The sequence below is a fragment of the Pristiophorus japonicus genome, chromosome 8 (assembly GCF_044704955.1).
Source record: "Pristiophorus japonicus isolate sPriJap1 chromosome 8, sPriJap1.hap1, whole genome shotgun sequence".
Taxonomy (NCBI): Eukaryota; Metazoa; Chordata; class Chondrichthyes; family Pristiophoridae; genus Pristiophorus; species Pristiophorus japonicus.
The window spans coordinates 41,274,128-41,301,698 of record NC_091984.1 but is presented as its reverse complement, the minus strand read 5'-3'; the positions used below and the strand labels follow the sequence as shown (position 1 = coordinate 41,301,698).

Below are 27,571 nucleotides of genomic sequence, written 5' to 3'. Positions count from 1 at the left end.
AAACCTTTGAGGTATTAATGCACCTGGTGGTACTTTTTAAAATTCAGCACCAATTTGGACTAAAATTGCTCTGAATTACATATTTTGTGCTCATACTTGCAAAGAGGAAACAGGCTATTCAACTACAGAATGCAACACAGTCAAGCCCAATTCTATCTTCATCCTAGTCCTCTAGATCACAAACTGGATAAGACAGAGAACTCATTGCTTGTTTCCTTAACCTAACATTCTGATTGCATCTTTGTTCTAAACAGTAGACTTACTCAATGGTTCAATTCACAGGGCATTCCAAAGCTATTCATGAACTGATGTGTTCCTTGCAAAGATACTGAACCAATTAGTATAAAAAACATTTGGGTTATACATCAAAGTGTGTTCATTCCCAATAAATATCCTGAATATTAACCCTTTGTACTGTGTGGGAATCTGTCTCCTCTACTGATGAGCAGTATTATACTTGTTCCCTATGCTTATAGACAGTGATCTGGCACAGTGTGGGATCCCACAATAAATCCCTCGATTTTCTGCACTTACCGAATGTAGCTCAATGGGGGATGGGAGGGAGCAAAAAGTCTGTCTTTCTGGATATCAGCATAGGCACAGGCATCTCCTCTGTTGTCCACCACTGAGTTCTCCAGTTCCCTAAGAGTTACCCACAAATTATATTTTCAGAACTTTCTAACAGGAATGATAGATAAGCACTCCTAATACAAATATTGACTCTGAGCACTCTTAATAGTGCATCATTAGTTTGGAACATGTCAATAACTAACCAACCATTTGTTATACTACCCCCTCTATAGAAAACTGCACATCTATTCATTACAATACTTTAAAAAGTGGAATTGGCTCAATATTTTTGTACACTTGCCACATGTCATGTGATTTGCTAACCGAGTATTGCGATTGTACATAAACAAATCCTGGAGGTACTGAAAATACTAGTTTCTCAGCATATCTGGCAGATAACAAATCACTTGCACAACAAATCATGTGGTCTACCTATCTTTCATTGGGTATGTTCATTGTACCATTTGTTATGGAAAACAATTACCAGTACTAGCATTTAGAAAGCATTTTTAATGCAGAAAAATGATCGAAAGTGATTTATAGAGGCATAATCAAGAAAATGGAAGCTGAGACAAAGGAGCAAATTTAGAAGAGGTGACCAAAAACTTGTTCAACAAGTAGTGTCGCAAAAGGAGCAGAGAGATGTGAAGAGTCAAAGGGGGTTAGGGAGGGAATTCAAGAGTGTGGGGACTATAAGCTGAAGGCACAGCTGTCAATGGTGAGTAAAGGGTGAGGGGGAGAATGTACAAGAGACCAGGGTCAAAGGAAACATAATTCCCAGGGAACCTGTCTGCTCTCTCAGATAGACACAAAAGATTCCATGGCACTATTCGAAGGGGAGCTGGGGGAGTTCTCCAGGTGTCCTGGCTAATAGTTATTCCTCAACCACATCACCAAAAAATAGATGATCAGGTCTTAATCTCATTGCTGTTTGTGGGACCTTGCTGTGCACAAATTGGTTGCTGTGTTTCCCTACTTTACAACAGACACTTCAAAAATATCTTATTGGCATTGGGACATCCTGAGGTTGTAAAGGCGCTATATAAGTGCAATTTCTTTCTTTTTTATTCTTTGCAGAACTCAACCAGAATTTGGCAGACCCGAATTCATAATACACACCCCAATCACACTTTTTTTTCATGCTTTCACTGGTACTGCATGAAAGAAGGCCTGTACAGTGCTCATCAGCCAGCAAAACCTGATTAGATGTGGCAATTTAAATGTGACCAAAGTGCCACCAAACATAATTGCAGGCATTGTCACAACTATCCAGCAAGAACCATGTGGAACTGTCTTTTCAGGAACCAGGTGAGCAGAGAGCCAGGTGAGCAGAGAGCCAGGTGAGTAGCTGCAACAGATGCTATAAGAACACCTGCTGCTAACATGCACCGTAAGGCTGGCACAGCTAATGACAGTAATGGTCTCTACTCAACAAACCTTTGAGAAAATTGGCCCATTTGAGCTTCCTCACAGGATTTAGCAAAGGTTACAGGTCATGAAATCCTAAATTTATTTGGCAGATAAGGGTAGGATTTTCATGTACTGTAGTCTTGTGCAATGCTGACTTATAGGAATGGTGCCAAGGAGTGACAAACAGGGTCACCATCCACGTAACCAGTTAATGCAACATGACATCTAGTTAAGCAACCGTAACGTAGGGTCTTGGGCTGCTCCATCATTTGTCTATAGACTGGTGCCTGCACACTGGATTTCCTTTCAATGCACTGTAATTTATCACATCATAGCTCTCTCCTCCTTCAGCCTTGCAAAAGGCTACCAATGCATTTATTCTTTCCAACGGCTGCAAGGATCAGTGTCCCATATTCTGCCACTTCTTTTTAATTGCCCACATCCATTTAAGTTTCACCTACAAACAATTTTCTGCTCTGATCACTAGTGTAGTCCCTGCACCCAAAGCTGCAACTAATTATACAAATATACTGATTCACAAAATTTAACTGCTATTCCCAATTTACTACTGACAAGATTTGCATCAGTTCTTAACCAATTAGAGCTGACCTACAGTACATGAAAATCCTACCCTTATCTGCCAAATAAATTTAGGATTTCATGACCTGTAACCTTTGCTAAATCCTGTGAGGAAGCTCAAATGGACCAATTTTCTCAATAAGGTTTGTGGAGTGGCTGCAGTAATCACAGGATTGCCATGACTAAGGAGTACATCAAGTACTGGAATCAGGTATCTGTTCTGGCAAAATGCCTTATGTATGTATACAAGAAATTACTCATGCCTTATGTATGCACGTAAGAAATTACTCATCATTTTGGGTCTTCACAGTGGAAGACGCAAAAAGCATACCTAAAATGGTGGAGAACCAAGGGTCTAATGAGGGTGAGGAACTTAATATAATTCATATAAGTAGAGAAAAAGTACTAGAGTAACTAATGGGACTAAAAGCCGACAAATTCCCATGAACTGACGGCCTACATCCTCGGGTTCTAAAAGAGATGGCTGCAGAGATAGTGGATGCATTGTTCTGATCCCCTAGATTCTAGAACGGTCCCAGGGGATTGGAAGGTAGCAAATGTAACACCGCTATTCAAGAAAGGAGGGAGAGTGAAAAACGGGAACTACTGACATCAGTCGTCAGGAACATGCTGGAATCCATTGTTAAGGAAGTGGCATCAGGGCACTTAGAAAATCATCACATGATTAGGCAGAGTCAACATGGTTTTATGAAAGGAAAATCGTGTTTGGCAAATTTATTAAGAGTTTTTTGAGGATGTAACTTGCAGGGTAGATAAAGGGGAACCAGTGGATGATTTCCAAAAGGCATTCGATAAGGTGCCACATAAAAGGTTATTACACAAGATACTGGCTCATGAGATTGGAGGTAACGTATTAGAACATAAGAACATAAGAAATAGGAGCAGGAGTAGGCCATAAGGCCCCTCAAGCCTGCTCCGCCATTCAATAAGATCATGGCTGATCTGATCATGGACTCAGTTCCACTTCCTTGCCCGCTCCCCATAATCCCTTATCCCCTTTTCATTTAAGAAACTGTCTAGTTCTGTTTTTAATTTATTTAATGTCCCAGCTTCCGCAGCTCTCTGAGGCAGCGAATTTCAGATTCACAACCCTCGGAGAAGAAATTTCTCCTCATCTCAGTTTTAAATGGGCGGCCCCTTATTCTAAGATCATGCCCTCTAGTTCTAGTCTCCCCCCCCAGTGGAACCATCCTCTCTGCATCCATCTTGTCCAGCCCCCTCATAATCTTATATGTTTCTATAAGATCACCTCTCATTCTTCTGAATTCCAATGAGTAGAGGCCCAATCTACTCAACCTTTTCTCATAAGTCAACCCACTCATCCCGGGATCAACCTAGTGAACTTTCTCTTAACTGCCTCCACAGCAAGTATATCCTTTCGTAAATATGGAAACCAAAACTGCACGCAGTATTCCAGGTGTGGCCTCACCAATACCCTGTATAGCAGTAACAAGACTTCCCTGCTTTTATACTCCATCACCTTTGCAATAAAGGTCAAGATTCCATTGGCCTTCCTGATCACTTGCTGTACCTACATACTATCCTTTTGTGTTTCATGCACAAGCACCCCAGGTCCCACTGTACTGTAGCACTTTGCAATCTTTCTCCATTTAAATAATAACTTGCTCTTTGATTTTTTCTGCCAAAGTTCATGACCTCACATTTTCCAACATTATACTCCATCTGCCAAATTCTTGCCCACTCATTTAGCCTGTCTATGTCCTCCTGCAGCCTCTTTACGTCCTCCTCACACATTACTCTTCCTCCCATCTTTGTATCGTCAGCAAACTTGGCTACGTTATACTCAGTCCCCTCTTCCAATTCGTTAATATAGATTGTAAATAGTTGGGGTCCCAGCACTGATCCCTACGGCACCCCACTCGTTACCGATTGCCAACCAGAGAATGAACCATTTATCCCGACTCTCTGTTTTCTATTCGTCACAGTCAATCTTCTATCCATGCTAATATATTACCCCCAGCCCCGTGAACTTTTATCTTTTGTGTGGCACCTTGTCAAATGCCTTCTGGATGTCCAAATACACCACATCCACTGGTTCCCCTTTATCCACCCTGTTCATTACATCCTCAAAGAATTCCAGCAAATTTGTAAAACATGATTTCACCTTCATAAATCCATGCTGACTTTGCCTGACCAAATTTTGCTTTTCCAAATGTTCTGTTACTGCTTCTTTAATAATGGACTCCAACATTTTCCCAACCACAGATGTAGGGCTAACTGGTCTATCGTTTCCAGCTTTTTGTTTGTCTCCTTTTTTTGAATAGGGGTGTTATATTTGCAGTTTTCCAATCTGCTGGGACCTCCCCAGAATCCAGGGAATTTTGGTAAATTATAACCAATGCATCCACATTCCCTGCCACTACTTCTCTTAAGACCTTAGGATGCAAGTCATCAGGTCCAGGGGATTTATCTACGTTTAGTCCCATTATCTTGCTGAGCACCTTAGTGATTGTGATTGTGTTAAGTTCCTCCCCCCCAAAGCCCCTTGACTATCCACTGTTGGAATATTATTCGTATCCTTTATCGTAAAAACTGATACAAAATACTTGTTCAGAGTCCCTGCCATTTCCATGTTTCTCATTATTAATGGATAGAGGATTGGTTAACGGACAGAAAGCAAGAGAGTATTAAAGGGTCTTTTTCAGGTTGGCAGGCTGTAACTAGTGGGGTGCCACAAGGATCAGTGCTGGGACCTCAGCTATTTACAATTTATAATAATGACCTAGATGAAGGAACGGTGTGTAATGTATCCAAGTTTGCTGGCGATACAAAGCTAGGTGTAAGCTGTGAGGAGAACACATAGTCTATCTATATCCCTTTGCAGACGCTAAATGAGCCAGCAGTAAGGTGGCAGATGGAGTATAATGTAGGGAAATGTGAGGTTATTCACTTTGGGAGGAAGAGTAGAAAAACAGAATTTTTTTTAAATGGAGAGAAACTTTTAAATGTTGGTGTTCAGAGAGATTTGGATGTCCTTGTGCAAGAAACACAGAAAGTTAGCATACAGGTATAGCAAACAATAAGGAAGGCAAATGGCATGTTGTCCTTTATTGCAAGGGGATTGAAGTATACGAGTAAGGATGTCTTGTTACAATTGTACAGGGCCTTGGTGAGACCACACCAGGAGTACTGAGCAGTTTTGGGGGCCAAAATTGCGCCTTTTTAAAAAAAAAAGAGCAGTTACCTGAGGCAGCAATGAGGCGGCACAGCCATTTCAACCTGGGGCAGATGACGACCCCTTTTACGCCCCATGAGAGAAATTGCCCCGCGGGAGCGCGGCGGATGCCGGTCAGTGCCCCCCGACAGCTTCGTGTAGCGGTAAGCTGCCAGTGGCTGGTCGGCGTACCCGCCCTTAAAGGGGAAGGCGTACCTCTGTGGCCATTTTATTTTAATTGTCAGCCAACTCCTGGTTCGGCTGGGCCACCAACAGGCAGCCCAGCACCCCCTCTTGGATACCGGGCCGCTGGCCCAGCCAAAACCCTCCCTGGTAGCCCAGTGGGCTCGACGTTGGCCTCACAACGTCCTTTCCCTTTAAGTGAAGGGGAAGGACGTTGCTACATGTCAGCATGGCACCAATGATACCTACCGCCTGCCTTCCGCCTCGCTCCTGACTCACTTCCACCCCTCTGCCGCATTCATTTTTCCAACCAAAAGCGGGCAATTTTCCTCTATTCCCCACCCCATGGATCCCGGCGGTAATTCGCAATCTAATTCAAATTATCCGCCCCGCTTTCGATCCCTTGGTCTCCTTATCTAAGGAAGGATGTACTTGCCTTGGAGGCAATGCAATGGAGATTCACTAGATTGATTCCTGGGATGAGAGGGCTGTCTTCTGATGAGAGATTGAGTTTAGAAGAATGAGAGATGATCTCAACAAAACATACAAGATTCTGAAGGGGAGTGACAGGGGAGATGCTGAGAGGTTGCTTCTCCTGGCTGGAGTGTCTAGAACTAGGGGCACAATGTCAGGATAAGGGGTAGGCCATTTAAGATAGAGATGAGGTGGAATTTCTTCACTCAGAGGGTTGTGAATCTTTGGAATTCTTTGCCCCAGATGGCTGTGGATGCTGAGTCTCTGAATATATTCAAGGCTGAAATAGATTGATTTTTGGAGACTAGGGGAATCAAGGGATATGGAGATCGAGTGGGAAAGAGAAGTTGAGGTCAATGATCAGACATGATCTTATTGAATAGCCCATTCCTGCACCTATTTCTTATGTTCTTCTGTACACACACAAACAGCAAATATCTGTGTGATATCAAGCCCTTCATTTCAAATGATTTTGTTAAGGAGACAGACTCAGGGTGTGTTGATAACCTCCCATAATATAACAAAATCAAAAAATACTATGAAGACTTCTTCACTACTGATCACTGAATGTAATTGGGAGCTTGACATTTTAATAAAAGTCATATATCTGTAGTTTTTTGTGCATTTGCTCACAAGCTGATCGGCATTATTTGAATGAATGTAAGTCTTCTGAAGCAAAAGAACAGAAGTTCAGAGGACAACAAAATCTGGAACAGGCAGCTGGAGCACATCAGGTGGTCCAAATTTGACATTTTAACAGCTGTGATTGTGCTCTGGGAGGAACATTTCCAGATTAATAAGAAAGAAAATTGACTCAAAATTAAGTAGAACCAAGGTAATAAAAGAAAAATATATTAATCATGTACTTCACACAAACATCTGTTCTGAGTTTGTTATTCCTGGATCAGCCCTAAATTAGTGGAACAGAAATTGCTGCATTGATTATGCATTTATAATTGCCGAACAGGGGGGAGGGGGGATATCAGAAGTGGTTTTGTCAGGGCTCCCTCAATAGTTCACTGGGCAAATGCACACTGTAGCTGGAACAGGTTAAGGAGACCAGAGAGGTTCCAAGCTCAATCTCCATGTTCTGTGCTGAGTTAGTTGTTCTCAGCTAGAGCAGAATGGTCACGCTAGTTTCAACAACCAAGAGCTAGGAGAAGAAAAAGAAAACCAGCCAAGCTTCCAATTTCTGATTACTAGCCACTGCTGGAAGATGTACAGGAGTGAACACCAAAGAGAGTACCTGAAATTGTTACATCCTCCATTTCCCAGCACTAATATCATTCACTCTATGAGCACAGAATTGTTCCTTCTCCATCCCCCTCATAAAAAATTGGCTGAGGTAGGGGTATAAATTGTGCAGGTGGAAATAGGTGGTCTTGGTGATGACTAGGATGTGGGGTTTAAAGCTCAGCTCAATATTCAACAAGAATTCTTGAAGGGAAGCTCAGCATGTAAGTAAGCTCCTCTAAATGCCTTTGCAAAATTAGATAAGCTTGCTTAGTTGCATGCAATATTTGAAGTATCTTACTAGCCTAAATTACTTCAGAACAAACTTTTCAAATCTCCATTGAAGAATGGAACACTCAGGGAAATAATGTTCAAAGATTTAAAAAACTAATTGTATTGGCAAAGTCATGTTGCTTTTAGGGCTATCAGCTTATCGTTATATACTTCTGCGATTAACGTGTTAAATTTTTGGAATTTTATTTTAACGTGCACCAATCGTGGAGGTTATCCCAGATGTACCTTGGTAGGAATACGTTTTTGTCTACCAATAGCTCAGAGCTTTAGCCTGCGGAACTCTTCTGCTGATGGCGCTGTTGAATAAATAAGTGCTCTTTTTTCTGCTCTGAGCAAATCATCTTGCCACTATGGTGACCAAATCTACTCCGTGATAATGAGCAAAAAGACAATACAACAGAAATTTGCATTTATATTGCGCCTTTAACGTAGTAAACTGTCCCAAGGCATTTCACAGGAGCATAATCAGGCAAAATTTGACACCGATCCAAAGACACTTTAGGACAGGTGACCAAAAGTTTGGTCAAAGAGTTTTAGGAAGTATCTTGGGCTCAATTTTCCCCAATATTTGCGCCTTTTTTTTGGAGCAGGCTGCTTTTTCTGTCCTAACTTAAAAATCCACAGTTTCCTCAATCAATTTGCACCAGTGTAATTCATTTAGTGACGTTTTTTTTCTTCAAAAGGGGGCGTAACCAGCCACCTACGCCAATTCTGGCCATTTAGGGAACTTTGGCCAGCAGATAGTTACTCCATTTCTACTTAGGCCAGCGTATGTGGCCTCTTGAGAAAACCCTTGGAGAGTTAAAGAAATCGACGCAGGTAAGTAAATCGGAGGTCATTCGGCCTGGACTAGGGGCGGGAGGCGGAGCAGACCTGGACCGGCACTCACTGAGGATCGGAGAGGCTCGGCGGGGGAGGGAGCAAACTGACCGGCACTCACTCGGGGGCCACAGACCGGGAAGCTACGCACTCGGGTGCCAAAGCGGACCAAGAAGGTATTCACCACAGCGGAGCAGGAAGGCACCTCACTTGATTGCCAATTTGGAGTTCTACTGCGCATGCGCGGCCATTTCAGCAACATCAAGAACGTCAGTTTTTTTCCCAGCACATGCACAGAAGGCCCGGCTCCCTTTTCCAGCGCAGACCGTAGGCTCCGCCTCGCGAGGCGACTGGCCACGCTGCGCGGCTCCAGATTACAGCACAAACATTGGGGAAACTTTGGACAAGTTTTTCTCGCGCATTTCTTGACCTAAATAAGCGGCGCATCTCTGGCAATATGCCAGAAAATGGACTTGGGGAAAATTGAGCCCCTTAAAAGGAAGAGAGAGGTGAAGTGCTTTAGGGAGGGAATTCCAGAGCTTAGGGCCTAGACTTTGGAAGTGTGTGCAGCAAAATTGTTCGTTGCAAAAAATTGGAATGTAGACCCGTGCAAGATATTGTTTGCAGAACTTTAATACTTTGTTCATACTGTGATTGTAAAGATTAAGGTTTAAAATTAAATGTTTTTTTTTTAAAGAACAACTTGTTAATTTGTAATGTAATAGCAAGCAGCAAGGTTTAGATGCCCTTGTGTCAGTCCGAAGCGCTTGCAACAATTTACTGGGTCTTGGTTTTTAGTTTTCATTATTAAACTGCGATCCTTTTTCTAGTTGTTTCTTCCTTTAATAAGTTTGTAGTAATGCGTAAAGGTGTTCTGCTCTGATATTTTAAAAATGTGTTTAAAACAAACTTGCAAGAGTCATTATATCAATGCGATTAAAAACCAGATCAAAAATCACTTGACAGCCCTACTTGCTTCTCATGTTTTAAATAGTCCGCTAAATTCCATGCATTCAATTAAGGCACGGTAATGCATCTGCCATTTATGAATCACCTTCCGCACCTAACAATGAAAATGTATTTATTAATTTTGGTACCTACCTCAACATGTGCAACCTGAAATCTGCCACAGAAAATTCAACATCCACTGATCTAAACTCTAAGGGCTAGAACTTGCCCAAATAACAATATCACCGTTTTTTTACGTTATTCACGATTAATTGCGTTTTTTGCTGCCAAAATAACACCAAAAAATAAACGCTTAAATTTCATCAAACGTTTTGTAACTTTTGGCAAAGCATTAAAAAAGTGCCGTTTTTAACGACAAAAATGAAATATATCGCGATAAAAAAACGGCCATTCTGCACAGGCGCAGAAAGAAAAAATTTGCCTGTTTCTCACGTGATGGGTGTGCCCGTGCATACGCAGTACACTTCCAAGTTTGAATCAGCCAATTTTAAAGGGAATTTAAAGTTCTAGGAAAGTTCTCCATACTTCCACATAAGTGTTGCAAGAACAAAAATGCAGGTGATTTGGGAAGGAAGAGGGCTAGGAAGTTTACCCAGGATGCAAATGAGGCCTTGGTAGGCGCTGTAGAGAGAGGATGGGGTCAGATTGGAAAGAAGGGTAAAGTGAAACTGCACCAGGCTACAATGGCAGAAGCATGAAAAAGCACTGCCGAGCAAGTTACCTCTGTGGATTCCGTCAGGAGGACCTATCACCAGTGCAGAAAGAGGTGGCATGACCATTGCGGGACAGCCAGAGTAAGTAATATTTTTATTTATGCACTCCAATTACTTAAATTGTAAATGTGACCCATCTTGGTATCACTAGGCTTCTGATTGTCACACATTATAAAGACTGCTTTTTTTCTGCACTGCACTTTGATTGTTTCGTGATGAACAATGTGCAAGTAAAGGGACATTATACAGATCACTTAATTAAATGCACACAGTATGGTACAAGTGCTTTGATGACGATCTGTGTGTGCCATGACAGCAGAAGGCCCCTCTCTTAAAAATTTGCATTGTCATCTCTGCAGAGAAAGTTGTCCCAGAACCGGCAACAGCAGCGGAAAACTGATGGCAATACTGATCCAACTCACACACCTCGAAAGTCGTATTGTAGGTCTGATTGGTGCATCGCAGAGATCGATCACCTGTGCGGATGCTGAGCCGACGTTCAGGAGTGACAGTAGTAGGTCCTGCAAAATCCACAGTCTGGGTTGGCTCAATGATAAGGACTGTGTGGGCGAGGCTTCGGTTTATGCGATGAACTGTCATCCGTCGTGGTCCTTCAAATGAGCCTGCGCTATGTGAGACTACTTATCAGCCTGCCCCCTCCCCTACTGCTAACCAGTCATCTGTTCTTTTATATTTTGCAGATGATTCAGAAACATCCAATACTGAAGACCCTGCCAGCTCGCCACAACCGACCTCAGCCATCCTGACCAACTTCCACAAGAGGAGGAGGTGGATGAACAAATGAATATGGTGGGGGTTGGGGGGGTGGGAGGAGGAGGGAGAGATGGTGTTGTTGACTTTGGAGGACGCCACACAGGCACAAAGGGCTACATCTGCAGCCAGCGCTATGCAGGAGGGAACATTTCACGGTTATCCAACATGCGAGGTCCCGGGTCCCAGTGAGTTGCAGGAAAGCACACCCAGGGCAGCAGCAGTCCATCTGTCGTCTGTGCGGAGGCCGAGACATCAAGATCGCTCTGACGAAATGCAGCCTGAAGAAGTGGTAGATTTGATGGGAATGACTGGGGAGAGCGTCCAGTACACCAAATCGCTCCTCGAGGCCATGGATGGGATTTCGGGAAGCATCGCAGCACTATCTGATGACATTAGTGAGGGCATGTCGGGAAGCGTAGCAGTACTATCTGCAGAGATTAGGGAGGGCATGTCGCAGATAGTAGCTGCAACGCATGAAAACACCGAAGCTGTGAATGCCCAGTGGCAATTGACGGTTTTGACTGATCCCACTCCAATCCCCAGACCAACCTTACCAGACTGTGTGCAAGTTGAACAGGCCGGAGTGTCCAAAGCCAGGCCTTCTGCAGCCCCAGGTTTTCTACAGCTTCCATTGCCATCTCCTTTGTCTGTCTCCCAACAAGCGCAGCGCCTTACCTGCAAACTACTAAAAGATAACTTGGAGTCACCAGGTCGAGGTAAGCCTGCGGTAATGGACAAGACTAATAATGTCAAGGTCAAGAAGGGGCGGGGGGGGGGCAGGAGAGGTAGCTGCAGCTGAAGTTTATTTGCTGCTGTGGTTGTTGTTTTGCTGTTGTGGTTGGTGGTTTGCTTTAAGTGACGTTAATTTAACAGCTTAATATAATACAAAAATGTTTTATTAAAGTTAAGAAAGTTGCTTTTGAGTACGTGTACAAATGTTTAATAAATGTCAAATTATTTTTTCAACGAAGCCAGACTTATACAGTGTCTCATTATAGCTCTCTGCTGGATAGCATAAGCAGTCAGAAAATATGGCAGATAGAATAGGCCCCCATTCTTAAAATGTCCTTAAAAGCGAATTATAAACTCACAAAAAGCTCAATCTGTAAAACGCAGCTCTCCCTCCAAAAGCTTTAATTCACTGAACTATAGTTCTGTTTTCCAAGATGGCACCATTATCAACAATTTCGATCGCACTCGACCAGGTAAGACAAGCTTTTTTTGTGTGGTATTTATCACTGTCTTTAAAAATGGCATTATTGGGCAAATTCACAAAAACGGTGATATCATTATTTTTGACTCCTAGTGATGTCACAGAAACGGTTTTGAAAAAAGGTGGTTGTTATTTTTTTTAATGACGGCGTTAAAGCACTGGCCAAATTAACAAAATGTCGTTACATTTTTTTAATGACCAAAAAAAAAATCACATTTACGCAAAAAAAGGCGTTAAAATGTGCATCAGATTGGCTAATTCCAGGCAGCACTCATCAATAGCTAATAAATGAGGAAATAGAAAATACAATTCAGAATCCTTGCCTGCAATTTCTCTGACGCCTACTGTCAATGGGGAAGATATTCTACAATGCGCAGGGACTCAAAATACCTAAAATATACTTGATCAACTTATTTGAATAAAAGGTTTAAAAAAATAATTTGTACTTACATTCTAGAATCCAACTTCAGAAGAAATCCTAGTCTATCATACTCTGGAAAAAAAAAATAGAAAAGCACATAATTCAATGAACAAACATTACATTTCTCTAAACATCAATCATAAAGTTGGATATTTTTAACAACTTGGTATCAGTACAGGTGCATTGACCCGAATCCGGAAGCCTTGGGACCGAAGCGGTTCCGGATTCTGCATTTTTCTGGACTTTGGATCGTCTTTCTGACGTCACGAATCCGGAAACACCTGAGCCCAAGTTCGGGTAGTTCCAGATTTTGGAATGTCAGAAAGGGGGGGTCCCAGTCGAGGAGCTGTACGGGCCACCAGCCCTGTCAAGGTGGCGGGCTCCGCCATGGAGGAGCTGTTCGGACGAGCCCCGCCATGGAGGAGCTGTTCGGACGGGCCCTGCCACGGAGGAGCTGTTTGGACGGGCCCCGCCACAGAGGAGCTATTCGTGCGGGCCCTGCCACGGAGGAGCTGTTCGGGTGGGGCACCGCCAAAGTGGAGCTGTTCAGGCGGGCCCCGCCGAAGTGGAGCTGTTCGGACGGAGCCCACTGCCAAGAAAGTGTTCGAGCCGGCGGGCCCTGTCTCAGAGGAGGTATTGGGATGGGCCAGTGAGGAGGCCCTGAGGTAAGGGCAGCGGCGGCGAGTGGGGCGAGGGCAGCAGCGGTGAGGTAAGGGTGGCGGCGAGGCATGGCCTGACAGCGACGGGGCCCCGAGGCCAGCAGGTTTGGCGGGTCCAGATTCCAGAACATTTTATGGATTCTGGACGACTCTACCACCGGTCAGTCCGGAGTCCGGATTCCGGAACTCCAGATTTTGGACACTGCACCTGTATTAATTCGTTCTGAATTCTATTTTCAGTTCTTCTCAAGATTTCCAAACATTCCTGTAACCTTCAAACAATTATTTTCCAGCCACCCTTCAGGGCTCAAAAACAATTAGTTTCTATTGTGTCCCAATCCACCTTAGATTGGATACATTTTTAGTCAAGTTGTTATGTACCATTGTGCATGTAATCTCAGGCAGTTTCTAGAGCCTAATACCAAGTCAATATTGAGATTGCGCACATAAAGTTTGTGACAACTTTGCTAGTGGTAATGTAGTCATCAAATTAAATTTAAACAAACCCATCTCATTTACCCATCAGAACTCGCTCTTTCCGTTCCCCATCCTTACCCCATATCATCATGATCGTCCTGAACATTCTTTGTATACACCACCACTATGTGTCCAACATGCAAATTAGGAACATGTTGCTTTTTACGTATTTTCTAAGAATTCCAGAGAATATCACAGATCCTGCTTTGTTATTCCACTAGTTCATAGCCCTGCACATAATGAGCTTCAGAAAGGTGGCATTAAGGAACTGGCCATGTGCAATTCTATGAGCCATAGCAGTATGTGGTGAGAGGATTACACAGACAAATATATTCGCAAATAAACTGCTGGCATTTCCCAATTCTATTATAAATTTGGGCTTGGTATAAATACAAAATCAATATGACAATATAGGGCTCAATTTTCCCCAGTGTTTTGTGCCGCTTTTTTGGAGCAGGCTGCTTTTTTTAGCCTAAGTTAAAAAACCACAGTTTCCCCAATCAATTTGCATCAGCGTAACTGTTACTTATGATTTTTTTAGCTAAGTTTTTTTTCAGCCAAAGGGGACGTAACCTGCCATCCGCGCCAATTCTGGCCATTTAGAGAAGTTTGGCCAGCTGAGAGTTACTCCAGTTCTGCTTAGGCCAGCCTTTGTGGCCTCTGCGGAGGGTTTAAAGAAATCGGCATAAGTAAAGAAATCGGCGCAGGGAAGTGCAGCAGATGCCCGGACAGCAGCAGCAGAAAAGGTAAGAGAGAGGGGGAGGGAGAGGGTTGGGAGGAGGGAGAGAGGTTGGGGGGGAGGGAGAGAGGTTGGGTGGAAGCCTTTCGGGTGTAGTTAGGTGCGAGGACCGGGAGGAAGCCATTCGGCCTGGGATAGGGGCGGGGGGGGCGGACCAGGAGATCAGGCGGCCTGGGCGAGGGGCAGGGGAGCAGACCAGACCGGAAGGGCACTTGGCCTGGGCTAGGGGCGGTGGAGCGGACCGGCAAGCCCTTTGGCCTGGGCTAAGGGCAGGAGAACGCACAGGCAAGAACTTCGGCCAGGGCTAGGGGCGGGGTGCACACCGCGAGACGTCTCGGCCAGGGCTAGGGGTGGGGGAGCGCACCGGGAAGCTCTTCGGCCTGGGCCACGGGCAGGGTGCAGGACCAACTTTAATAATTGGGAGGTAAGTTGCCGCAATATATTTTAATGTGTTTTTAAGTTGATGCACTGTGTTTTAATGTGTTGGGAGCTAGTTGTATGTTTCACTTTGCAGCCTCAGCTTGCATTGTGTCCCCTGGTTACCATGGCAGCCCGATCTTTTGGCGCCGATCAAAGCTCCACCCCCAAAACTAAAGGACAGGTTAGGCCAGGCCAAAATGAAGAAATCCAATGGAGAAACTTAGAACATTTTTTTTGCCGTACTTGGGCCAAAAAAAAAGGGTGAAACTCTACAAGTACGCCAAAATAAAGCTTTGGGGAAAATTGAGCTCATAGTATGTAGGCTTAACAAATCAGTAGCACAGATGCTCTGGAATATTTATAATTAAAAAAACAATATGATAGTGGAGATATACAAATAAAATTCAAGTGAATGTTATGATGTACAAAAAACAAATTCCCAGCCGTCCAAACCAGAAAATCAGTAACAGTGGTGCTTCGCTGTGCTGTGTACAGAACAGTAAGTCACAGGTTCAAACCACAGCTCTCCTTTGAGTTTTTGATTTTGATGCTGCCATTAAGAAGAGTTACTGTGCAGAGTCACCTTGCACCAGACTTGTGATCTTTATCAGCATACTGTCTTCATCAACAAAACCTGGGTCCAGTACAGACTTACAGAACTGAATCCTCCTTATAGAAACATAGAAAATAGGTGCAGGAGTAGGCCATTCGGCCCTTCGAGCCTGCACCATCATTCAATAAGATCATGGCTGATCAGTCCCTCAGTACCCTTTTTCCTGCTTTCTCTCCATACCCTTTGATCCCCTTAGCCGTAAGGGCCATATCGAACTCCCTCTTGAATATATCCAATGAACTGGCATCAACAACTCTGCAGCAGGGAATTCCACAGGTTAACAACTCTCTGAGTGAAAATGTTTCTCCTCATCTCAGTCCTAAATGGCTTACTTCTTATCCTAAGACTGTGTCCCCTGGTTCTGGACTTCCCCAACATCGGGAACATTCGATCCGCATCTAACCTGTCTCGTCCCGTCAGAATCTTATATGTTTCTGTTGTGTATCTGTAAAGCATGCACTCCCATGTTCCGCCACCAGGGAGCGCATCCCCTGATGTCCCAAGGGATCCCAGCATCCCTTGGGAGCACTGTAGATAAGCCTGCTCCGAAGGCATGTTACTCACTCTGGAGTGTCTTAATAAAGACTGAGGTCACTTTTACTTGAACCTCCCTGTGTGCAGTCTCATCTGTGTTAGGAACACAATAACTGGTGACGAGTACGCGAATCCAACGCAAAGATGCAGCAAACTGTGGGCATCCTGGAGAAGTTCTCGGAGGGTGAGGACTGGGAAGACTCTGTCGAACGGTTAGACCAGTACTTTGTAGCCAACGAGCTGGACAGAGAAGGAAGCTCTGCAAAAAGGAGAGCGGTCCTACTCACAGTCTGCGGGGCACCGACCTACAGCCTCATGAAGAATCTTCTGGCTCCGGTGAAACCCACAGATAAATCGTATGAGCAGCTGTGTACACTGGTTTGGGAGCATCTTAACCCGAGGGAGAGCGTGCTGATGGCTAGGTATCGGTTCTATACGTACCAGCGATCTGAAGGTCAGGAAGTGGCGAGCTACATCAACGAGCTAAAGCAACTTGCAGGACAACGTGAGTTTGATGGCCACGAGACCATCCTACGAAAACTTTTGACTGTAGAGACACCGACCCTCAGCAAGGCCATTGCGATAGCACAGGCGTTTATGTCCACCATAAGAACATAAGAATTAGGAACAGGAGTAGGCCATCTAGCCCCTCGAGTCTGCTCCGCCATTCAACAAGATCATGGCTGATCTGGCCGTGGACGCAGCTCCACTTACCCGCCCGCTCCCCGTAACCCTTAATTCCCTTATTGGTTAAAAATTTATCTATCTGTGACTTGAATACATTCAATGAGCTAGCCTCAACTGCTTCCTTGGGCAGAGAATTCCACAGATTCACAACCCTCTGGGAGAAGAAATTCCTTCTCAACTCGGTTTTAAATTGGCTCCGCCGTATTTTGAGGCTCTGCCCCCTAGTTCTAGTCTCCCCGACCAGTGGAAACAACCTCTTTGCCTCTATCTTGTCTATCCCTTTCATTATTTTAAATGTTTCTATAAGATCACCCCTCATCCTTCTGAACTTCAACGAGTAAAGACCCAGTCTACTCAATCTATCATCATAAGGTAACCCCATTATCTCCGGAATCAGCCTAGTGAATTGTCTCTGTACACCCTCCAAAGCTAGTATATCCTTCCTTAAGTAAGGTGACCAAACCTGCACGCAGTACTCCAGGTGCGGCCTCACCAATACCCTATACAGTTGCAGCAGGACCTCCCTGCTTTTGTACTCCATCCCTCTCGCAATGAAGGCCAACATTCCATTCGCCTTCCTGATTACCTGCTGCACCTGCAAACTAACATTTTGGGTTTCATGCACAAGGACCCTTAGGTCCCTCTGCACCTCAGCATGTTGTAATTTCTCCCCATTCAAATAATATTCTCTTTTACTGTTTTTTTTCCCCAAGGTGGATGACCTCACACTTTCCGACATTGTATTCCATCTGCCAAACCTTAGCCCATTCACTTAACCTATCTAAATCTCTTTGCAGCCTCTCTGTGTCCTCTACACAACCCGTTTTCCCACTAATCTTTGTGTCATCTGCAAATTTTGTTACACTACACTGTCCCCTCTTCCAGGTCATCTATGTATATTGTAAACAGTTGTGGTCCCAGCACCGATCCCTGTGACACACCACTAACCACCGATTTCCAACCTTAAAAGGACTCATTTATCCCGACTCTCTGCTTTCTGTTAGCCAGCCAATTCTCGATCCATGCTAATACATTTCCTCTGACTCCGCATACCTCTATCTTCTGCAGTAACCTTTTGTGTGGCACCTTATCGAATGCCTTTTGGAAATCTAAATACACCACATCCATCGGTACACCTCTATCCACCATGCTCGTTATATCCTCAAAGAATTCCAGTAAATTAGTTAAACATGATTTCCCCTTCATGAATCCATACTGCATCTGTTGATTGCACTATTCCTATCTAGATGTCCCGCTATTTCTTCCTTAATGATAGCTTCATTTTCCCCACTACAGATGTTAAACTAACCGGCCTATAGTTACCTGCCTTTTGTCTGCCCCCTTTATTTAAAGAGAGGCGTTACATTAGCTGCTTTCCAATCCGCTGGTACCTCCCCAGAGTCCAGAGAATTTTGGTAGATTATAACGAATGCATCTGCTATAACTTCCGCCATCTCTTTTAATACCCTAGGATGCATTTCATCAGGACCAGGGGACTTGTCTACCTTGAGTCCCATTAGCCTGTCCTGCAATACCCGCCTAGTGATAGTGATTGTCTCAAGGTCCTCCCTTCCCACATTCCTGTGACCAGCAATTTTTGGCATGGTTATTGTGTCTTCCACTGTGAAGACCAAAGCAAAATAATTGTTTAAGGTCTCAGCCATTTCCACATTTCCCATTATTAAATTCCCCTTCTCATCTTCTAAGGGACCAACATTTACTTTAGTCACTCTTTTGCATTTTATATATCGGTAAAAGCTTTTACTATCTGTTTTTATGTTTTGCGCAAGTTTACCCTCGTAATCTATCTTTCCTTTCTTTATTGCTTTTTTAGTCATTCTTTGCTGTTGCTTAAAATTTTCCCAATCTTCTAGTTTCCCACTAACGTTGGCCACCTTATACACATTGGTCTTTAATTTGATACTCTCCTTTATTTCCTTGGTTATCCACGGCTGGTTATCCCTTCTCTTACCGCCCTTCTTTTTCACTGGAATATATTTTTGTTGCGCACTATGAAAGAGCTCCTTAAAAGTCCTCCACTGTTCCTCAATTGTGCCACCGTTTAGTCTGTGTTTCCAGTCTACTTCAGCCAACTCTGCCCTCATCCCACTGTAGTCCCCTTTGTTTAAGCATAGTACGCTCGTTTCTGACACAACTTCCTCACCCTCAATCTGCATTACAATTTCAACCATACTGTGATCACTCATTCCGAGAGGATCTTTTACTTGGAGATCGTTTATTTTCCCTGTCTCATTACACAGGACCAGATCTAAGATAGCTTGCTCCCTTGTAGGTTCTGTAAAATACTGTTCTAAGAAATAATCCCGTATGCATTCTATGAATTCCTCCTCCAGGCTACCCCGTGCGATTTGAGTTCACCAATCAATATGTAGGTTAAAATCCCCCATGACTACTGTCGTTCCTTTTTCACATGCCTCCACTATTCCCTTGATTACTGCCCGTCCCACCGTGAAGTTATTATTTGGGGGCCTATAAACTACACCCACCAGTGACTTTTTTCCCTTACTAACTCTAATCTCGACCCACAATGATTCAACACTTTGTTCATTAGAGCCAATATCGTCTCTCACAACTGCCCTGATATCATCCTTTATTAACAGAGATACCCCACCTCCTTTCCCTTCTTGTCTATCTTTCTGAATCGTTAGATACCCCTGTATGTTTAATTCCCAGTCTTGGCCACCCTGCAACCATGTTTCTGTAATGGCCACTAAATCATACCCATTTGTAATGATTTGTGCCGTCAACTCATTTACTTTATTTCGAATGCTGCGTGCGTTCAGGTAGAGTGTTTTAATCCCAGTTTTTAAACCATGATTTTTAGTTTTGACACCTCCTGCAGCCCCTTTATATTCAGTGGCCCTTTTTGTTTTTTGCCTTGGGTTTCTCTGCCCTCCACTTTTACTCATCTCCTTTCTGTCTTTTGCTTTTGTCTCCTTTTTGTTTCCCTTTGTCTCCCTGCATTGGTTCCCATCCCCCTGCCATATTAGTTTAACTCCTCCGCAACAGCAGTAGCAAACACTCCCCCTCGGACATTGGTTCCGGTCCTGCTCAGGTGCAGACCGTCCGGTTTGTACTGGTCCCACCTCCCCCAGAACCGGTTCCAATGCCCCAGGAATTTGAATCCCTCCCTATTGCACCACTGCTCAAGCCACGTATTCATCTGCGCTATCCTGCGATTCCTACTCTGACGAACATGTGGCACTGGTAGCAATCCCGAGCTTACTACTTTTGAGGTCCTACGTTTTAATTTAGCTCCTAGCTCCTTAAATTCGTCTCGTAGGACCTCATCCCTTTTTTTACCTATATCGTTGGTACCAATGTGCACCACGACAACTGGCTGTTCACCCTCCCTTTTCAGAATGTCCTGCACCCACTCCGAGACATCCTTGACCCTTGCACTAGGGAGGCAACATACCATCCTGGAGTCTCGGTTGCGGCCGCAGAAATGCCTATCTATTCCCCTTACAATCGAATCCCCTATCACTATCGCTCTCCCACTCTTTTTCCTGCCCTCCTGTTCAGCAGATCCAGCCACGGTGCCATAAACTTGGCTGCTGCTGCCCTCCCCTGATGAGTCATCCCCCTCAACAGTACTCAAAACGGTGTATCTCTTTTGTAGGGGGGTGACCGCAGGGGACCCCTGCACTACCTTCCTTGCACTGCTCTTCCTGCTGGTCTTCCATTCCCTAACTGGCTGTGGACCCTTCACCTGCGGTGAGACCAACTCGCTACACGTGCTACTCACGTCATTCTCAGCATCGTGGATGCTCCAGAGTGAATCCACCCTCAGCTCCAATTCTGCAACACGGTCCGTCAGGAGCTGGAGGCAGATACACTTCCCGCACACGTAGTCGTCAGGGACAAGTGTCCCCGAGTTCCCACATGGTACAGGAGGAGCATATCACGTGACCGAGCTCTCCTGCCATGACTTAACCCTTAGATACACTTAAATTGGCAACAACAATGCTAAAGTTTACTCACTGTTACAGAAGAGAAAAAAGAAAAACTACTCACCAATCACCAGCCAATCACTTACCCCCCTTGGCTGTGACGTCACCTTTCTATTTCTTTCGACTTCTTTTTTGCCTTCTCCCTGTAGCTGCACAAGCTCCGCCTTAAAAGGCCTCCCCGATCCCTGGACTCACGCCTCAGCGACCACGAACACCCGCTGCCTCTCTCGGCCTTTTATAGGCCTCTCCGATCCCTGAACTCACGCCTCAGCGACCACGAACTCCCGCTGCCTCACGCGGCCTTTTATAGGCCTCTCCGATCCCTGGACTCACGCCTCAGCGACCACAAACTCCCGCTGCCTCTCGCGGCCTCTCGTGATAACACCAAACAAATCTCTCAGCACACAAGTGCTAGCAATGTTCATAAACGAACTCGAACTGTGTTTGTGAGCAGAAATGTACAGGGCAGAAACCACGAGTCTGCAACTGCCAGCAGGCCTCGGGTGACCCAGATGACTCAGAGGCCACAACAAAGGATGAATGCAAGGCAATTCACACCTTGTTGGCGTTGTGGAGGCTTCCATTCAGCCTATTCATGCCACTTCAAACGGTATGTTTGCAAGAGCTGTGGAACAATAGGGCACCTCCAATGAGCTTACAGACGAGTTGCAAGCTCTGCAAAACCTGCTAACCACCACGTGGCAGAGGAAGATCGGTCCATGGTGGATCAAAGCAATTTCGAGCCTCAGAGAGAGGAGGCAGATGCTGAAGTACACGGGGCACACACTTTTTCGATGAAATGTCCACCTATAATCCTAAACGTAAAATTGAATGATTTACCTGTAGCCATGGAACTGGACACTGGCGCTAGCCAATCCATCATGAGTAAAAAGATGTTTGAGAGACTGTGGTGCAACAAGGCACTCAGACCAGCCCTGAGCCCCATCCACACAAAACTGAGAACATATACCAAACAGCTCATCACTGTCCTGGCCAGCGCCATGGTCAAGTTCACCTACGAAGGCACGGTGCACGAACTGCCACTCTGGATTGTCCGGGCGATGGCCTCACACTGCTTGGAAGGAGCTGGCTGGGCAAAATCACATGTCAATGAGGCCTCATGTACCTAGGTTCTCAACAAATTTCCTTCCCTTTTTGAGCCAGGCATTGGAAACTTTTCAGGGGCGAGCGTGCAGATCCACTTGGTCGCAGAGGCACGACCCATTCACCACAAGGCGCGAGCGGCACCTCACATGATGAGGGAGAGAGAGGAAATCGAGCTGGACAGGCTGCAACGCGAGGGCATCATCTCTCCAGTGGAATTCAGCGAGTGGGCCAGCCCGATTGTTCCAGTATTCAAAAGTGATGGAACGGTCAGGATTTGCGGCGATTATAAAGTAACTATTAATCGTTTCTCGCTACAGGACCAATACCCGCTACCTAAGGCAGACGACCTATTTGCGACGCTGGCAGGAGGCAAGACGTTCACCAAGCTCGACGTGACTTCAGCCGACATGACGCAGGAGCTGGAGGAGACTTCGAAGGGCCTCACCTGCATCAATACGCACAAGGGACTGTTCATCTACAACAGATGCCTGTTTGGAATTCGGTCGGCTGCAGCGATCTTCCAGAGAAACATGGGCGAGAGCCTACTCAAGTCGGTACCACGCACGGTGGTTTTTCAGGATGACATATTGGTCACGGGTCAGTACACCGTCGAGCACCTACAAAATCTGGAGGAGGTCCTCCAGCGACTGGATCGTGTAGGGCTGCGGCTGAAGAGGTCGAACTGCATCTTCATGGCAACAGAAGTGGAGTTTTTGGGGAGAAAGATCGCGGCAGACGGCAGACGGCATTCGGCCCACAGACGCCAAGACAGAGGCTATCAGGAACGCGCCCAGGTCACAGAACGTCACGGAGCTGCGGTTGTTCCTGGGACTCCTGAATTATTTTGGTAACTTCCTACCGGGATTAAGCATCCTCTTAGAGCCCCTACATGTGTTATTGCGTAAAGGTGAGAACTGGGTATAGGGAAAAAAGCAAGTAATTGCTTTTGAGAAATCAGAAACATTTTATGCTCCAACAAGCTGCTTGTATTGTATAACCAGTGTAAAAGACTTGTGCTAGCATGTGATGCGTCGGGTGTGTATTACAACAAGCTAACATTGCGGGGAAGTTGCAACCTGTCGCCTGTGCTTCCAGGAGCTTGTCTGAAGCTGAGAGGGCCGACAGCATGATTGAGAAAGAGGCATTTGCGTGTGCGTTCGGTGTAAAGAAAATGCATCAGTACCTGTTTGGCCTCAAATTTGAGCTGGAAACCGATCACAAACCCCTCATATCGCTGTTCGCTGAAAACAAAGGGATAAATACTCATGCCTCAGCCCGCGTACAAAGATGGGCACTCGCGCTATCAGCGTATAACTATACCATCCGCCACAGGCCAGGCACCGAGAACTGAGCGGATGCTCTCAGTCGGCTACCATTGCCCACCACGGGGGGTGGAAATGGCGCAGCCTGCAAACTTGTTGATGGTGGCGCAGCCCGCAGACTTGTTGATGGTCATGGAAGCATTTGAAAATGATAAATCACCTGTCATGGCCCGCCAGATTAGGACTTGGACCAGCCAAGATCCTCTGCTGTCCCTTGTAAAAAAAACTGTGTACTGCATGGGAGCTGGGCCAGCATCCCCGTTGAAATGCAAGAGCTAATCAAGCCATTCCAGCGGCAAAAGGACGAGCTGTCCATTCAGGCAGACTGCCTGTTGTGGGGTAACCACGTAGTGCTACCCAAAAAGGGCAGGGAGACGTTCATCTCGGATCTCCACAGCACACACCCGGGTATAGCAATGATGAAAGCGATAGCCAGATCCCACGTGTGGTGGCCACGTATCGACTCTGACTTAGAGCCCTGTGTACGGCAATGCAGCGTGTGTGCTCAGTTGAGCAACGAGCCCAGAGAGGCACCACTAAGTTTGTGGTCCTGGCCCTCCAGACCATGGTCGAGGATCCATGTCGACAATGCTGGCCCGTTTCTCGGTAAAATGTTCCTGGTGGTGGTGGATGCTTTTTCAAAATGGATTGAATGTGAAATAATGTCGGGAAGCACCGCCACCGACACCATTGAAAGCCTGAGGGCCATGTTTGCCACCCACAGCCTGCCTGACATACTGGTCAGTGACAACAGGCCATGTTTCACCAGTGCCGAATTTAAAGAATTCATGACCTGCAATGGGATCAAACATGTCACCTTGGCCCCGTTTAAACCAGCCTCCAATGGGCAGGCAGAGCGGGCAGTCCAAACAATCAAACAGAGCCCCAAACGAGTCACAGAAGGCTCACTCCAAATCCGCCTGTCCCGAGTACTGCTCAGCTACCGCACGAGACCCCACTCGCTCACAGGGGTGCCCCCGGCTGAGCTACTCATGAAAAAGACACTTCAAACCAGACTCTTGCTGGTTCACCCCAACCTGCATGATCAGGTAGAGAGCAGGCGGCAGCAACAAAATGTAAACTATGGTCGCGCCACTGTGTCACGGAAAATTGATCTGAATGACCCTGTGTATGTGCTAAATTATCGACTTGGTCCCAAGTGGATTGCAGGCACGGTGATAGCTAAAGAAGGGAGTAGGTTGTTTGTAGTCAAACTAGACAATGGACAAATTTGCAGAAAGCACCTGGACCAAATGAGGCTGCGGTTCACAGACTGACCTGAACAACCCACAGCAGACACCACCTTTTTCTAGCCCACAACACATACCCAAAGAATCAATGACACCACGCCGGACAAGGAAAGCAAACCCATGATGCCCAACAGCCCAGCAAGGCCAGGCTCACCCAGCAGCCCTGCAGGGCCAACAACACGCCAGCCCAGCGAGGGCACAGCCAACACACCAGAACAGACATTTGTACCGCGGTGGTCCACCAAGGAAAGAAAGGCTCCCGACCGCCTCACCTTGTAAATAGTTTTCACTTTTACTTTGGGGGCGGGGGGAGTGATGTTGTGTATCTGTAAAGCATGCACTCCCATGTTCTACCACCAGGGAGCGCATCCCCTCAAGTCCCAAGGGATCCCAGCATCCTTGGGAGCACTGTATATAAGCCGGCCCCTAAGGCTTGTTACTCATTCTGGAGTGTCTTAATAAAGACTGAGGTCACTGTTACTTTAACCTCCCTGTGTGCAGTCTCATCTGTGTTAGGAACACAACAGTTTCTCTGAGATCCCCTCTCATACTTCTAAACTCCAATGTATAAAGGCCCAGTTGTTCCAGTCTCTCCTCATAGGTCAGTCCAGCCATCCCTGGAATCAGGCTGGTGAACCTTCGCTGCACTCCCTCAATAGCAAGAATGTCCTTCCTCAGATTAGGAGACCAAAACTGAACACAATATTCCAGGTGAGGCCTCATCAAGTAAGACCTCCCTGCTCCTATACTCAAATCCCCTAGCTATGAAGGCCAACATACCATTTGCCTTCTTCCCCGCCTGCTTTAACTGCATGCCAACTTTCAATGACTGATGAACCATGACACCCAGGTCTCGTTGCACCTCCCCTTTTCCTAATCTGCTGCCACTCAGATAATATTCTGTCTTCGCGTTTTTGCCCCCAAAGGGGATAACCTCACATTTATCCACATTATACTGCATCTGCCATGCATTTGCCCATTCACCTAACCTGTCCAAGTCACCCTGCAGCCTCCTAGCGTCCCCCTCACAGCTCACACCGCCACCCAGTTTAGTGTCATCTGCAAACTTGGAGATATTACACTCAATTCCTTCATCCAAATCATTGATGTATATTTTAAAGAGCTGGGGTCCCAGCACTGAGCCCTGCGGAACTCCACTAGTCACTGCCTGCCATTTTTTAAAAGGACCCATTTATCCCGACTCTCTGCTTCCTGTCTGCCAACCAGTTCTCTATCCACATCAATATATTACCCCCAATACCATGTGCTTTGATTTTCCACACCAATCTCTTGTGTTGAAAGTCCAAATACACCACATCCACTGGTTCTCCCCTGTCCACTCTGCTAGTTACATCCTCAAAAAATTCCAGAAAATTTGTCAAGCATGATTTCCCCTTCATAAATCCATGCTGACTTGGACCGATCCTGTAACTGCTTTCCAAATGTGCTGCTATTTCATCCTTAATAATTGATTCCAACATTTTACCCACTACTGATGTCAGGCTAACCGGTTGATAATTATCCGCTTTCTCTCTCCCTCCCTTTTTAAAAAGTGGTGTTGCATTAGCTACCCTCCAGTCCATAGGAACTGATAGACTGTTGGAAAATGATTACCAATGCATCCACTATTTCTAGGGCCACTTCCTTAAGTACTCTGGGATGCAGACTATCAGGCCCTGGGGATTTATCAGCCTTCAATCCCATCAATTTCCCTAACACAATTTCCTTCAGTTCCTCCTTCTCACTAGACCCTCGGTCCCCTAGTACTTCCAGAAGGTTATTTGTGTCTTCCTTCGTGAAGACAGAACCAAAGTATTTGTTCAATTGGTCTGCCATTTCTTTGTTCCCCATTATAAATTCACCTGAATCCGACTGCAAGGGACCTACGTTTGTCTTCACTAATCTTTTTCTCTTCACATATCTATAGAAGCTTTTGCAGTCAGTTTTTATGTTCCCAGCAAGCTTCTTCTCGTACTCTATTTTCCCCCTCTTAATTGAACCCTTTGTCCTCCTCTGCTGAATTCTAAATTTCTTCCAGTCCTCAGGTTTGCTGCTTTTTCTGGCCAATTTATATGCCTCTTCCTTGGATTTAACACTATCCTTAATTTCCCTTGTTAGCCACGGTTGAGCCACCTTCCCCATTTTATTTTTACTCCAGACAGGGACGTACAATTGCTGAAGTTCATCCATGTGATCTTTAAATGTTTGCCATTGCCTATCCACCGTCAACCCTTTAAGTATCATTTGCCAATTCACGCCTCAAACCATCGAAGTTTTCTTTCCTTAAGTTCAGGACGCGAATTAACTGTGACATTCTCCATCTTAATAAAGAATTCTACCATGATATGGTCACTCTTCCCCAAGGGGCCTCGCACAACGAAATTGCTAATTAGTCCTTTCTCATTGCACATCACCCAGTCTAGGATGGCCAGCTCCCTAGTTGGTTCCTCGACATATTGGTCTCGAAAACCATCCCTAATACACTCCAGGAAATCCTTCTCCACCGCATTGCTACCAGTTTGGTCAGCCCAATCAATATGTAGATTAAAGTCACCCATGATAACTGCTGTACCTTTATTGCATGCTTCCCTAATTTCTTGTTTGATGCTGTCCCCAACCTTACTACTACTGTTTGGTGGTCTGTACACAACTCCCACTAGCGTTTTCTGCCCCTTGGTATTCCGTAGCTCCACCCATACTGATTCCACATCATCCAAGCTCATGTCCTTTCTTACTGTTGCATTAATTTCCTCTTTAACCAGCAATGCCACCCTGCCTCCTTTTCCTTTCTGTCTATTCTTCCTAAATGTTGAATACCCCTGATGTTGAGTTCCCAGCCTTGGTCACCCTGGAGCCATGTCTCCGTGATGCCAATTACATCATACCCGTTAACTGCTATCTGTGCAGTTAACTCGTCCACCTTATTCCGAATACTCCTCGT

The 27,571-nt window shown here is 45.4% G+C and overlaps 1 protein-coding gene across 13 annotated transcripts in view; it reads right to left on the bottom strand.

Moving 5' to 3' along the window:
• st3gal3a (ST3 beta-galactoside alpha-2,3-sialyltransferase 3a) overlaps nucleotides 1-27,571 on the bottom strand; it is a 739,645-nt gene that overhangs the window by 414,004 nt on the left and 298,070 nt on the right. For 10 of the 13 annotated variants that reach the window (XM_070886703.1, XM_070886710.1, XM_070886704.1 and 7 more), the window contains 2 exons: nucleotides 12,878-12,920; nucleotides 535-642 (listed from right to left, as the gene is read on the bottom strand). In XM_070886703.1, coding sequence (XP_070742804.1) covers nucleotides 535-642; nucleotides 12,878-12,920 — 151 coding nt within the window. The remainder of the gene's footprint in view (nucleotides 1-534; nucleotides 643-12,877; nucleotides 12,921-27,571) is intronic. The other 3 variants (XM_070886709.1, XM_070886705.1, XM_070886707.1) reach the window with 1 other exon arrangement.